The following is a 14399-nucleotide window of genomic DNA, read 5'->3' on the forward strand; positions in this document are numbered from 1 at the left end:
GGTCTATTCCCTAAAGACCTAAAAAGAGCATGCTACAGGGACACTGCTACATCGATGTTCATAGCAGCACAATTCACAATAGCAAGACTGTGGAACCAACCTAGATGCCCTTCAATAGATGAATGGATAAAAATAATGTGGCATTTATACACAATGGAGTATTACTCTGCATTTAAAAATGACAAAATCATAGAATTTACAGGGAAATGGATGGCATTAGAGCAGATTATGCTAAGTGAAGCTAGCCAATCCCTAAAAAACAAATGCCAAATGTCTTCTTTGATATAAGGAGAGTAACTAAGAACAGAGTAGGGTCGAAGAGCATGAGAAGAAGATTAACATTAAACAGGGATGAGAGGTGTGAGGGAAAGGGAGAGAGAAGGGAAATTGCATGGAAATGGAAGGAGACCCTCAGAGTTATACAAAAGTACATACAAGAGGAAGTGAGGGGAAAGGGAAAAATAATACAAGGGGGACAAATGAATGTCAGTAGAGGGGGCAGAGAGAGAAGAGGGGAGTGGAGGGGGGATAGTAGAGGATAGGAAAGGCAGCAGAACACAACAGACACTAGTATGACAATATGTAAATCAATGGATGTGTAACTGATGTGATTCTGCAATCTGTATATGGGGTAAAAATGGGAGCTCATAACCCACTTGAATCAAAGTGTGAAATATGATATATCAAGAACTATGTAATGTTTTGAACAACCAACAATAAAAAATTTAAAAAAAAAATACTCTAGGCAAAAGAAGAAATCACAAAGGGGGAAAAAGAGATTAATGAGAATGAAAACACAGTGTGCCAAAATGTATAGGATACAAATAAAAATTAATATATGTATTTTTAAAAATACATATTAAAAAACAGGAAAACAGTTGATCAAATGAACTTCATTCAAATTTTTAAAAAACTTTGGTGCTGTAAATAATATTAAAAAGTAAAAAGCCAGTGCATGGAATGGGGGAAAATATTTGCAAATCATTTATCTAATAAGAGATCTGTATGTAAAATACATACAGAATTTTTATGACTTAATAACCCAATAAAAAAATAAGCTAAGGTTATCAGTAGACATTTCTCTACACAAGATGCATAAATGGACAGTAAGCACTTGAAAAGATACTTGGCATCATTAACAATCAGAAATGCAAATCACCATTTCACATATACTAGGATGACTGTGTTTAAAAAGGCAGATGCTAAAAAAATATTGACAAAGATATGGCAAAAGTGGAATCTTCATACACTGATGGTGGAAAGTAAGTGAGGCCACTGGAAAACATTTTGTCAGTTCCTAAAAATGTTAAAAATAGGATTAATATACAACCCAGAAATTCTACTCCTTTTATATTTAAGAGGAATAAAAATTATATGAACACACAAAAACTTTTGCACAGTTCTCCATGGTAGCATTATTTATAACAGACCCAAAGTGTAATTCAAATATTCCTAACTGTGAATGCATACCTGTGCTGCAATGGAATATTATGGAATATGATGAGGCAATAAAAGTAACAGAGTACTGATATCTGCTAAAACATTAATGGCTTTTTTCTTTCTTTTGGTACTAGGTATTGAAACCAGCAGTGCTTAACCACTGAGCCACATCCCCAGACCTTTTTTTTTTTTTCTTTTTTTGAAACAGGGTACTAATACTGAGTCTCTTTGGGGGAAGTTGAAAAAGCTGTAATTTAGATTAAAGTGATGATTGCATGAGTCTGTTAATATGTTTAAAATCATTGAATTGTACACTTATTAAATGAGTAAGTTGTGTGGAATGTGAATTATGTTCCAGTAAAGCTGTTGCCAAAAAAAGTGATGCTCCATTTTGTACTAGTGTCATCCAAGTATACGGGCTTACCATTGCCTCTTTTAATGTTCATCAACACTAACAAATTTGCCAATTTGATAGAATAGTGTGTCTTTTAAAATTTTATTGGTTCTTTTTAGTTGTACATGACAGTAGAACCCATTTTGACGTAATCATACAAGCATGGAATATATCTTATTGTAATTAGAACCCTAGTACCTCTCCTTCCCCCTTTTTCCCCACTCCTTGCTCTCCTCCCTCTATTGATCTTTCTGCCATTTATCTGTAGTTTTTTTAAATTAATTTCTTGTGGATGTACACAATAGTGAGATTCACTGGTGTATTCACATATATACGTGGGAAAGTTATGTCAGATTCATTCCACTGTCTTTCCTTTTCCTATACTCCCCTTCCCTTCCTTTTTATCTACTCCTCTGAACTTCTATTCCCCACCCTGCTTATTGTTAGCTTCCGCATATCAGAGAAAACATTCACCTTTTGATTTGAGGGAATTGGCATATTTTACTTAGCACAATAGTCCCTAGTTCCATCCATTTACCAGCAAATGTCATAAAGTCATTCTTCTTTATGGCTGAGTAATACTCCATTGTGTATATATACTACATTTTCTTTATCCATTAATCTATCAAAAGGCACCTAGGTTGGCTCCACAGCTATTGTGAATTGTCTTTAATAGACTTTTGATTCAATTGAAATACGTTTAGCAATATCTACATATGCTTTGGATCCTTGACCAGAGTGGGGAATGCTAGTAGTATCTAGTGGACAGAGGTTAGGGATTTTGCTGAAAATTCTATAATGCAAGGGCAGCTCTCCACACCAAGTAATTATCTAGCCCAACAAGTCAGAAGTGACAAGGTAAAAAACCCTGGACTGGGAGTTGCATCTTGTTTGAATTTATATCATTTTGACCACTAGCAAGCATAAATTTTTGTATGTTTGCTGTTTAGTTGTATTGCTTTTTTTGTAAGTTTTAATCATATCATTTTCATATTTCTCATTTGTCTGATTTTTTTATACTAATAAAAGTATTAACTATTTTACTTACAAAGTTTATTTTTTTCCAGTTGAAAGTTTCTTTTGAATTTTTGGTTAAGTTTATGTTGACTAGAAAAATGTTTATTTTTTATGTGGTTAAACTTATTTTTGCGTTGTATTTAGCTTAGAAAATTCTTCCGCTATCTACCTACCTACCTGTCTCTACTCCAGCAATTTTGTTTTTATTTATATCCCTTTACTGGATTTTAAACTTATGCTTTCACATTTAACTTTTTAAATGCCTATAGAATTTGTTATAACATATATTATAAAGATTAATTTTTTTTCTAAATAGTAATGACAAGTCTTCCACCTTTTGAAGAAATATTTGACGTACAGAGCATATTTTAGTTCAAGATAACCTTCAGAAACTTCCACAGGTTTAGCAAGAGAGGAAAGTATGTTTTCCCCTTGCATTCCTTAACTGTGGAGTAGCTAGGTATTTGTAACTCGCCTTTCTTAAGACAGAGCAGTAGTCACAGGTATCACCCAGACAGCCTGGCAGTAATGTATACAGAAATATCAAAGCTGGAAATAAAAAGTGGTTGCAGTTTGGGATTAATAAAATTTTCTTAAATTAATGAATTTCCTGATCTGATTAGAAGGATGGGGAAAGTGATGCTATACAGTATGTGTGGTATATATATTTGTTAAGAAAGAGGACACAGTTTCAAACTAAGAAATTGAAAGTAGTTGTCAGTTTATAACATATTGAAAGAACTTGAGAGTCCTTGATTATATGCCAGTTAAATGAATGAATGGGAATAAGCGTAGATATCTTCCTATTATTGTACAGATGGAGAATGAGTTAGATTCTGCTCGTTCTGAAATAGAACTCCTCAGGAGTCAGATGACAAATGAAAGAATCTCCATGCAGAATCTAGAAGCTTTGCTGGTGGCCAATCGAGACAAAGAATATCAGTCTCAGATAGCACTTCAAGAAAAAGAGTCTGAAATTCAGCTTCTTAAAGAACACCTTTGTTTGGCAGAAAATAAAATGTGAGTTGGCTAGCAGTATAATAACTTAAAGTCATATTTCTTAAAATTTTTGTTCTTTATAGATCAGTAGAATTTTAAAACCTGAATTTAGGGAATTTAGCTCCCATACTTTTCCATTAATTAAACTGAGGATTACAAATATTGTGATTTGTCTAAGATTTTATATTTAGTTGTATTATGTTTGTTCTTATCTAAGATATCTAAATTTAACCATCTTTGCTGGGTTTTTTTCCCAATAGAGCTTTAGGTAAAATAGAATGTCTGATCTAAAATATTGCCTTTAGGAAATGTAACCAGAGTAGAAAAAAGTAAGCACTCTGAAACTGGAAGAATTTTTTTTTTTTTAAAGAGAGAGAGAGAATTTTAATATTTATTTTCTAGTTTTCGGCAGACACATCATCTCTGTTTGTATGTGGTGCTGAGGATCGAACCTGGGCCGCACGCATTCCAGGCGAACGTGCTACCGCTTGAGCCACATCCCCAGCCCTGGAAGAATTTTTTAAAAAATATTTTTAGTTGTAGATGGACACAATCTTCTTATTTTGTTTATATTTATGGATCAAACCCAGTGTCTCCCACGTGCTAGGCAGGCACTCTACCACTGAGCTATGTTCCCAGCTCCCCAGAAGAATTTTTGTATGTATGGATCATCTGATATTGCTATCTAGTCTTTCCATTTGTCATTAGTGTTTCTGTATACTAGATACTTGGAAGAATTCCTGAATTTACAAAATACCAAACATTTCCCCAGAGCATGACTTTGACTTTCTTTGTTTGTTTTTGTTAGAATCCCTAGTACAGCTTACACTTTATTAGAACTCCCAGCTGGAGATTGGAGTGGAAATGCTTGCCTTGATAGAGAACATTTCTTTCATTAAACCTGGTCAACACTTACTACCAATGGGGAGTTTTAGCCCATATTTTTGTATGTCCCATCTATAACACTGTCTTTTCCCCCATCATCAGTACCTTTTAATCTGACTCTTTGCTATGTTGAGTCTGTAGAATTTCTTCATTCTTAGGAGGCAAAAGCTAACTCCTTGAATTGTTGACAGTAGCAACCATGAAAGAAAAAAAAAGTTAGGGAGGGGAGTGTGGGACGTTGGAAGGGTAGTATAAAGAGATTTAATAGTTACCAGTTAACAATTTCAAACTAAATTATTGACATTGCTGTCCTAAACTGTTCTATAAGTGAGATTCCTTAAGATTCCTCCTCGCTTTTTACCAGACAGAATATCAGATTTCTCCAAACCCTTCTTTATAATATTTAAGCAGGTAGGCATAGTTTACATCTGACCTCATTAAGGACAGCAGTGACCCAGCTTCTGACTAGTGCATCCTGAAATTTTGTTTCTATTCCTAAAGATTGTTCTCTAACTAATCTTACTTTCCAGGAAAACATTGGTGGTGTCTGCTTTCTAGATTCATTTCTTAACTTTCTGTTTGGCTTGTCCTTTGAAAAATCACCCCTTTCCTGTAACACAATGATTTGAGAAATTGCCCCTATGCACTTGTCTTTATTTCATAACATGTTCTTCTCCTGGCTCTCTAATCATTATTTTGACCATGAATCTTTCTGGAGGATAAGGAATTCTTTTATCTCTCAAGCCCCACAGCTTTGTCCTTGCTTCTTAACCTAGGATCTGAAGAAGGTTAGGAATCATGGTCTTGGCAATCAGCTACTACTGAGAGGTCCTGACTAAGCAAAGATGCAGAGCCAGGGCCATTTTCCTTCAGAAACTGCTGTTAGGTCATGGCGGCTGTGACTGAATCATTCTTTTCAGTTACCGTAGCTAGACTGTTGGGATAACTTCAGATGGGTTTGTAGGAGCCCTTTTTGAAGCTGGTAGGTGGCAAGCTGCCTCAGTAATGTATACGAAAACTCCTACCATAAGGGATACACTGTTTTAGAACGACTGGTAAGTTATATCACTTAGAACTAGTGTGATAAACATTTGTTTTTTCAGTCTCTAAAGTTTGTATTTCAGCAGCTGTTTTGAAAGCAAGCAAAGAGAATAGAATGTTCTGGGCAAGCAGAATTCATCTGTCATTATCTTCCTAATGATAGTGTGCCTTATCAAAGAGTTTTTGAGGCATTGTTTAGCCTTAAGAAGATTCTGTCAAACTGAAGAGTTTTTGTGTAACAGTTCATCATAACAAATTTTATTTCATTGTAAGTGTGTATAAAGCACTTGGTTGAATTGATGTATATAAATTGAATATATATGTGTGTGTGTATATATATGTATAAAGCCATATTAATCATGATACTAGTGAATTCCAGTATTATTTGTTCATACTACTGCTTATGCTGATATAATACTTCAAAGTACTTTTATAAAAACTATTTGCAGTAAATAGGAAATATAGGTAACTTTACATCATATATGCATAGGGAAGCAGAAAAGTTTTAACTAATTGAATGGGACTGGGATCATTTAGGCTCTTCAAGTAGGCTAGTTTGTACATTTAATATGTCTAAAATTGGCATATTTAATATGTACTAATAAATCTGTCCATAAAAATCATGCTGTGACTTGGATCCAGCTGAGAAACCATTGCCCACATGGTTTAATACACTCTAGGAATCATAGCCATATTTTAAGTTTAACTGGGTTTCACTCTTACTTTCTTTTACACAGGGCCATTCAGAGTAGAGATGTGGCCCAGTTCAGAAATGTTGTAACGCAACTGGAAGCTGATTTAGACATTACTAAAAGACAGCTGGGGACAGAACGCTTTGAAAGGTAAGCTTATCTCTATACAATATCTAGCTAGTAAAGCATTGTTTTCTTAGGTAACAGTAGGTTTTAGTCATTTCATGAAGGTTATATTTTAAAATATTGAGTCACAGTTTTATGACAGTTTTAATGTCACTGAACATAAAATTTAAAAGCATCACTATTTTGCTTTAGGGAAAGGGCTGTACAAGAACTTCGCCGCCAAAATTACTCAAGTAATGCTTATCATTTGAGTGCAATGAAACCAAATACAAAATGTCATTCACCAGAACGTGTTCACCATCTATCTCCTGACCGAGGCCTAGATCGATCGTTAGAAGAGTAAGTCAGTTTAAGGATCCATTTTCTTGGGGCCACGAGGAAACTATCAGCGAATATTTGAGGGAGTGAAGAAACTCAAATATTTATGTCTGTCATTACGAGTGATCTGTAAACATGATTACCAAGATATGTTGCCATAAAAATAAAGGATTTTCAAAATTTTTAGTGTTTTACATAAATGCTATATTAACATGAAATATGTCTAATATTTCATCTAATGTTTTCATAAGTTATATTTTAAATTGATTTTTAAAAAAATTTTTAAAATATTTTTTTAGTTGATGATAAACCTTTATTTATTTAGTTATATGTGGTTCTGAGAATCGAACCCAGTGCCTCACACATACTAGGCAAGCACTCTACCACTGAGCCTCAACTTCAGCCCTGATTTTTAAAAATTTCTATAACAAATATTTTTCATTGTGCCTTTTACTATAAAATGTTAATTATTATAGCACTGAGAAATATATATTCTTTAGGAAAGTAATAAGCTAATTTTTCAGAGGAAAATATTTTAGGTATATTCTGCATGTCACAAATTTTATAATAAAACAACTTTTAATTTGGAATAGTTTCAAGTGTACATGAAGTTAAAAAATAAAAATAGTATAAAAAATATCTGCATATTTTCACCCATTATCACTATTAATAGCTAATTAATTTGTTAAGTTTATGCTCCGTTTGCTTTTCATATGCATGTGTGCTCTCTCATGCATTCACTCTTACACCTGCTCCTTCTCTTTCACTTCACATACATGCATGCATATACACAAATGACCAGTTCCTTCAATTCCAGATCACACTCTCAGGTTTCTTCCTTGCCTTATTCCATTCTGTATTTGTATATTCTTTATTCTATGATGTGAGAATGCTGGCTCAACATCAATGCGCTTATTCAACATCAGTACCTTATTTGTTTGCCCAGTCCCAGAATGCATCTAAAGTAGTTTCAAATTTTCTATGCCAGTTTCACTACAGTAACAGACTGACTTTTAAAAAGTTTGAGATCCGTTTGCAGTTCTTCCTTCCTGCTCTCTTACATTACCTTGTCCCAATTATTGAGGGTATATAGTTAAATACTAAGTTTACTGATTACTTGAATTAGTCCTTCTTTTGTTTCCCCCTTTTTGTTGTGGTTATGGTATTCAATTGAAATAACATTAAATTCATTTGTTTCAACTTGCTTTCATTTTTCCTCTTCTAGCTTTTCCTTGATTTAATTAATTCTATTTTGAATGTGTAGATTAGCATACTCTTAAAAGTCAAAACTCCACAAGAAGTAATCATCAGAGAAGTGTCATTTTCTGTTGTACACATCCATCACATGGCACATGCTTCTACAACCCTTTCCTTTGTCATTTTTATGATAAAGATATAGAGACATGTGTTTTTCCTTTCTTAACCAGCACACTGCATGTACTTGTTTGTACTTTGCTCTTCTCCCTTAGTAATGTGTCCTGGAAGTCAGTCTAAATTGATGGAGATTCTCTTCATTCCTTTTTATGACTGCCTAATATTCCTTTCTGTGGATATTTTATAGTTATTTGCTAAGACTTGCTTTGTGCCCTAAAATACGATCTATTTTAGAGAAAGTTCCACATGCTACTGAAAAGAAAGTGAATTCAATTGTTGATGGATGAAATAGTTTATACATATCTATTAGGTCCGTTTAATTAATAGTGTTTTTTTAGTTCTGAAGAGTCTTACTTAGTTTGTCTGGTTGACCTGTCTAATGGTAAGAGAGGTCTTGAAATCATACAGTATTATTGTATAATGGTCTATTTGATTCTTTGTATTGAGAAGGATTTGTTTTATATTCATAGGTACACCACTGTTTCTGTGTAAAATCTCTGTCCTGCTATTTGGTAAATTCTTTTGTTTTTTCAAGCTTCATCTTTGATTCTGTAGACTTTTCTAGGTCTACAGTGCTATCATCTGCAAAAGATACTGTTTTATTTGCTTTTCCCTATTTTTCTGTATCTTGAATTATATTTTCTATGCTTTGAAAATTTTCCATTGCTTTGGAACTATTTGATCAATAAAAATTTGGTTGAATTCACCTTTAAAACAACAGAGCCCTGGTTATTTTTCAATGAAATATTTCCTTAATAACTATTTATAATATTCTTCTTTGGACACTGGTCTTTTTAATTGTCTATTTTCGCTGTGTTTACCTAACAGATTATCCATTTCCTCCTAGGTTGGCAAAATTATTTGGAAAAAAGCAACCAATGTAGTATTATGAATTTTAAAATTTCCCCTGGATCAGTAGTTTTATACCTCCTATCATCATATATGTATATATTTGCCTCCCTATGATAACTTTTTCCTTAATTTCATTAGCCAATGAACATTGTTCATTGCTTCAAAGAACCAGAATTTTTATTTATTGCTTTGATGTGTTTTTTCTATTATTAGTTACTGCTTTATTTTTATTATTTCCTTCCTGTGCAAGACTCTTATTTTGTCAGTTTTCTTTTTTAACTTTTTGAGCTGTGAATTTAATTCATGTATTGCCCTTCTTTTATTTTATCGATACAGATATTTAGGGCTTTGATTTATCCTCTGATCATTATTTTAAACATATTCCATAGATTCTGACATATGATGCTTATCATTGATTTTTCTGAAATTAATTTGTTTGTATTTTCACTTTTATCATTTGATGGAAAATCTTTTAATTTCCATTGACGGGGTTTTTGTTTTCTAGTGCTATTAAATTGTGATTGGGGAATATTGTCTGAATATTTGTTTTGTGCAACCTGATGTTCTTTGTGCTTTACTATATGATAAATTTTGTTGTAAATAGTTTAGTGCACTTGAAAAGATACATTCTTTCATATCAGGGTATAATATTTACTATATATCTAAAATATCTACCTTTAAATATATTTTGGGTTTTATGTAGATCTTTTATATCATGGCTTGATTTTTGTCCACTTGACCCATTATTGTTTTTTTTTTTTTTTAGAATTTTTTTAATATTTATTTTTCAATTCTCGGCGGACACAACATCTTTGTTGGTATGTGGTGCTGAGGATCGAACCCGGGCCGCACGCATGCCGGGCGAGCGCGCTACCGCTTGAGCCACATCCCCAGCCCCCCACTTGACCCATTATAAATTAAGAATAGTGTTTTCAAGTTTTTTATTATGAGTATGTTTTTGCATTTCCTATAAGTTTTATTTTATATAGATGGTTTGTTATGTTTGTTCCATGGATATTCTGAAGTGTCATTCTTCATTGTGTAATGTGGCTTTTATAAAGTTTCCTTTCTGATGCATTTACTTTTTATGGGGGCATATTTGTTTTGGCCAGACATCTACTTTGTCTGGTATTAGTGTTCAACTCTTGTTTTATTATGGATTTGAATTTTGCTTTATAAATCATTTTGAAAATCATTTCTTAAAAGTATGTGAGTTAAAATCCTTCATATTATTGATGTGACTGCTAGGTTAGTCTCAACTATGTCCAGTTATTGTCTGTATTATGTGATATTTGCTGTGCTTCCTCATTGGATTAATCTTCTTTACTTTTTAACAGATTTCTTGAGATATTTAGAAAAGTTTGTACTTTATTTTAGTTGTTACCTTTATATTAATAATAGTGCCTCAATCCTCTTTTTTTTTTTTCTTTTTACTTTCTATTTCATTGTTAGTTTTAAATGTTATCCTTTGGCCACCTATCATCAAGGAAAAAGCCAATGATTTATTTTATTTTTCTCAACCATTACCATTTCCTATCCCTTCAGTTTATCTTTTTCATATAAATGGAATCATAGTATATAACCTCTGGTGGCTGACTTTCACTCAGCATAATATATTTGAGTTTTATCTAGGTGGTTTTATGTACTTGTAATTGTTATATGTTCCTTTTAACTGCTGAAAAGTATTTTAATATCCTTTGTGTGAATGTATCATAGGTAATTGTTTAATGATTATAATCTTGATAATAGTTGGAAAAATAGGACAGAGCCCCGCATATCCTTCCCCTAGCTTCTGAAATGCCAGTATCTTACCAAAAAAAAAAAAAAGGAAATTGACATGGTATAAGATGGTTCTTAGCTAGGTCACTGGCCTTATTTAGATATCCCTAATTTTTACAAATTCTTATGTGTGTGTATTTATACATACCACACACACCAACACTAATCAGGATACTGAGTTATTCAACAGCACCAAAGAAATCCCTGCTTGCTGGTGATACCCCTTTATTGTTGCAACCCTTTTCTTCTCCATCCCTATCCCCTCTATTCCTAATCCCCTGCCAGACTAATTTCTTCTCCAACTCTTTATTTCCATCATTTTGAGAATGTAATGTAAATGGAATCATACACAGAACATAAGCTTTGAGATTGACTTTTTTTTTTTTTTTCATTCATGATATCTCAAGTTCTGGTAGTTCGTTCTATTTATTGTTGAATAAAATAGTTCATTCTATTTATTGTACAGTTTGTGAAAAATATAATGTATACATTTTCTTTTGCAGGGTTGGTGCAAACATCTTAAAGTAATGCTATAGTATATTTTTTACACGTTAAAATATTTGAGTTAAAAGTATTAATCTGCATAATTTTTTCTCTTATAGGAATCTTTGCTATAGAGATTTCTGACACACAAAAAGATTCTTCACATTCTGAGAAAGGTCAAAGTTACAAACGGATTTTTTTTTTTTTTTGCTATATGATTGCATTTATCTTTTGAATGCTTGACAATGTTAAATGTATTTATTAACTTCATGCCTCTGAATCTCTGTTCTCATGTGCCACATTGCAGTGATCTGAGATGACTTATACAAATAAAAATGCATATGGCTCTTTCTATCCATACAGTAATAGTGAGTGTAAAATCTGCTTACTTCACTATTGAACACTGTTTTGTTAACTATCCGGAATAAATAAAGGAGCTTAAAAAAAAAAAGAGGGAAAAGTGTTTTTACAAAACTGATTTCCTTTCCTTTCTTGGTATCTCAAATAATTGATTGGTTAATTTTTTTTTCTTTGTGATCTATGTTTTCATGGCTGGAGAAGTTGTGCCAAAATATGCATAGTTTACCAGTATTAGCCTGGGACCCAATATTGCATTTTAGAACCAACCTGACATAAATTCCATGCCATAGTGTGACTTCAGACCAGCAGAAAGTAGGAGTGTGTCAGAGTTTTAAATCCATACTATTGTACCACTCAAACTAATTAACATACATTTTCTATAATTGTGTTTACTCCTACTATTTTTAGAAAGGTAAGTGATGCTATATCTGTAAAAAATGTAAGACTTTTAAAAATCTGTATTTTTAATAAGTTTTCTTTAAAACATTAAAGTATTGCAATCAACTTAATTGCCATTTTATTTTATTTTATTTTTTTGCCTGTGGCAGCTGTTTGTAATCCAGAATAACAAGTGCAGTGATGTTTTCTTTTCTCTCCTAAAATCTCCTAAATCTCTTATCCGTCCATAGACTTTGACTTAATGTTGATATTAGAGCCTGAATGCTACTGTATTTTACTGATATAAGCTATTTGTATTCTTGCCATTTTAATAAAAAGTCCTGTCACTAATAGTATCCATATGATGTAGACAGTTTTTCATTTTATTTAGTCATTATTCAATATGACTATAGTGATGTAGGATAGTGCCATGATTTAAATCTTGTTTAATCATTAGTATGCTGTTATTTTTCCATTAATTCATGCTACATACTCATTTCAGTTTGATCAAAATTTTCAGGTTTACTTGTTTAGATTAAGACAGTCATTAGATTGATTTAAAAATAATTTAAAATTATAAACATTTTAAAGAATATATGCAAAAAATTATTGATAATATTAAAATAATATACTGACATAGGCAAAATTAACCTTTTTTGGATTACTCAGTGACCTTAGTACTATATCATCACAACATTAATTTTTGTCCTTTCATCTAAAAGAATTGACAAATGAACTAGACATGCATGTATCGTGTTAGATGTAGAAGGCAATATGTTAGGGAATGAGAGAAACATGAATAAAGTATGTAAGAAAATAGTTCCATGCTTGATTAAAATTATACTGTACTTCTATTAATTATAAAATTTTTAAAAGGAAAGTTATATGATACAGTATAAAGGGACCAACATTACCAAAGATAGGCAAAAACCTCAGTGGTGTTCTCTGTTAAAGAAAAACTTTTGTTGAGATCATTTTCAAGAACACTTATTGTTTTAAATTAGATTCTTATTGCTTGATATTTTTAATAGCCTATTGATATGATAAAGATTGGCTAGTACATACTTAATACCAGTACTACCACACATATTCCTTCTTGGATGACAAAAAAATCTGAAGGAGCTCTCAACTCTCAAATGTTATGTTGAATACAAAACATCTACTCCTGTTGAAGGGAGGGTGCTATGAAAGAGAACTGTGAACCTTCTGAGTAATTTAAATACAGAATTTGTTATGTTTTAAAGTTCTGTACACCACCAGGATTCTTTTATAAAGTCTGTGCTTTTTTCTGTTAATTTGAGCTACTCTACTGTCCAACCTTCTGTTGGAAGTAGAAGCCAGGCATTTGCATGAGGATCCACTCTGAAGTTCATAGGCTATGGTTTCAAAAGGAACAGGTAATATGCTTTTGATCTTTGGAGTATTACTATTAGAATTCAATCCCTATTAATTACAATTTAGCAACAAATTTAAAAATTGTCTGACACTCTTGAGGTATTGGCCATAGTGATTACAGGTAATTAATTCTGAGGAAATAAAAGAAGAAACAAAAATACTAGTGGAAGCCACTGGGCTTGTCATTAATTATGATTCTTAAACAGTTATTGCTTCAATAGTTATTTGAAATTATGCATTGAGTTACTGAAAATATACTTTCCACTAGTCTTCTGATAAGAGTCTGCCATTTTTTTTTCTATCCTGTCTTCACATTTTCAAGTAAGTCCTTGCTTATGGCTTTTTTATAGTTTCCATTGTTTCCCAAATGTCGTGCTTCAAGTTACATGTTTTGCATAATCAGAAATAGTTTACCACTTTCATTTACTTTTAGTAAGGTACAATGAATTCTACTAATCAAAAAAAGAATCTTCAAAGTTCATGAATCTTAAGTCTTTTCCATAACAGCAATCATAGCCAATCGTAAGTTATTGAACAGCACAAATTTGTTCAAAGTTAAGTCATAAGGTATCAGAATGTAACTTAGACTTTTTGTTAGCTCTGAACTTTGCAAGTGAAGAAAAACTCTGGCCTAATACTGTAAAAAATTAAAAGCTGAAGATAATTAGACCATCTGTTCCAGCCCCTAGATAAATTTTGCCCCTTAGTGCGTTTCTCCATAATCACAATGAGTTACACTAATTATTTTGGACCTTTCTATAAATTTCCCAGTGAAATTTAAGAACATTTAATGTTTTACCCAAAGAAAGATTTATATTAAATAAAGTCCAAAGCTTTATTATCTTTATGTTTTATTATCTCTATAA

General features: G+C 32.3%; 1 protein-coding gene across 13 annotated transcripts in view; it reads left to right on the top strand.

Moving 5' to 3' along the window:
* Positions 1–12494, top strand: part of Tsga10 (testis specific 10) — a 101228-nt gene extending 88734 nt beyond the window's left edge. For 11 of the 13 annotated variants that reach the window (XM_048810280.1, XM_015499691.2, XM_048810288.1 and 8 more), the window contains 4 exons: positions 3669–3871; positions 6514–6618; positions 6787–6933; positions 11520–12494. In XM_048810280.1, the coding sequence (XP_048666237.1) occupies positions 3669–3871; positions 6514–6618; positions 6787–6933; positions 11520–11544 (480 nt within the window). In that variant the 3' untranslated portion in view covers positions 11545–12494. Of the gene's footprint in view, positions 1–3668; positions 3872–6513; positions 6619–6786; positions 7095–11519 lie in introns of those variants that run through there. The other 2 variants (XM_048810282.1, XM_048810289.1) reach the window with 2 other exon arrangements.
* Positions 12495–14399: the final 1905 nt, after the last annotated feature.

Source organism: Marmota marmota, unplaced genomic scaffold (assembly GCF_001458135.2).
Source record: "Marmota marmota marmota unplaced genomic scaffold, marMar, whole genome shotgun sequence".
NCBI lineage: Eukaryota > Metazoa > Chordata > Mammalia > Rodentia > Sciuridae > Marmota > Marmota marmota.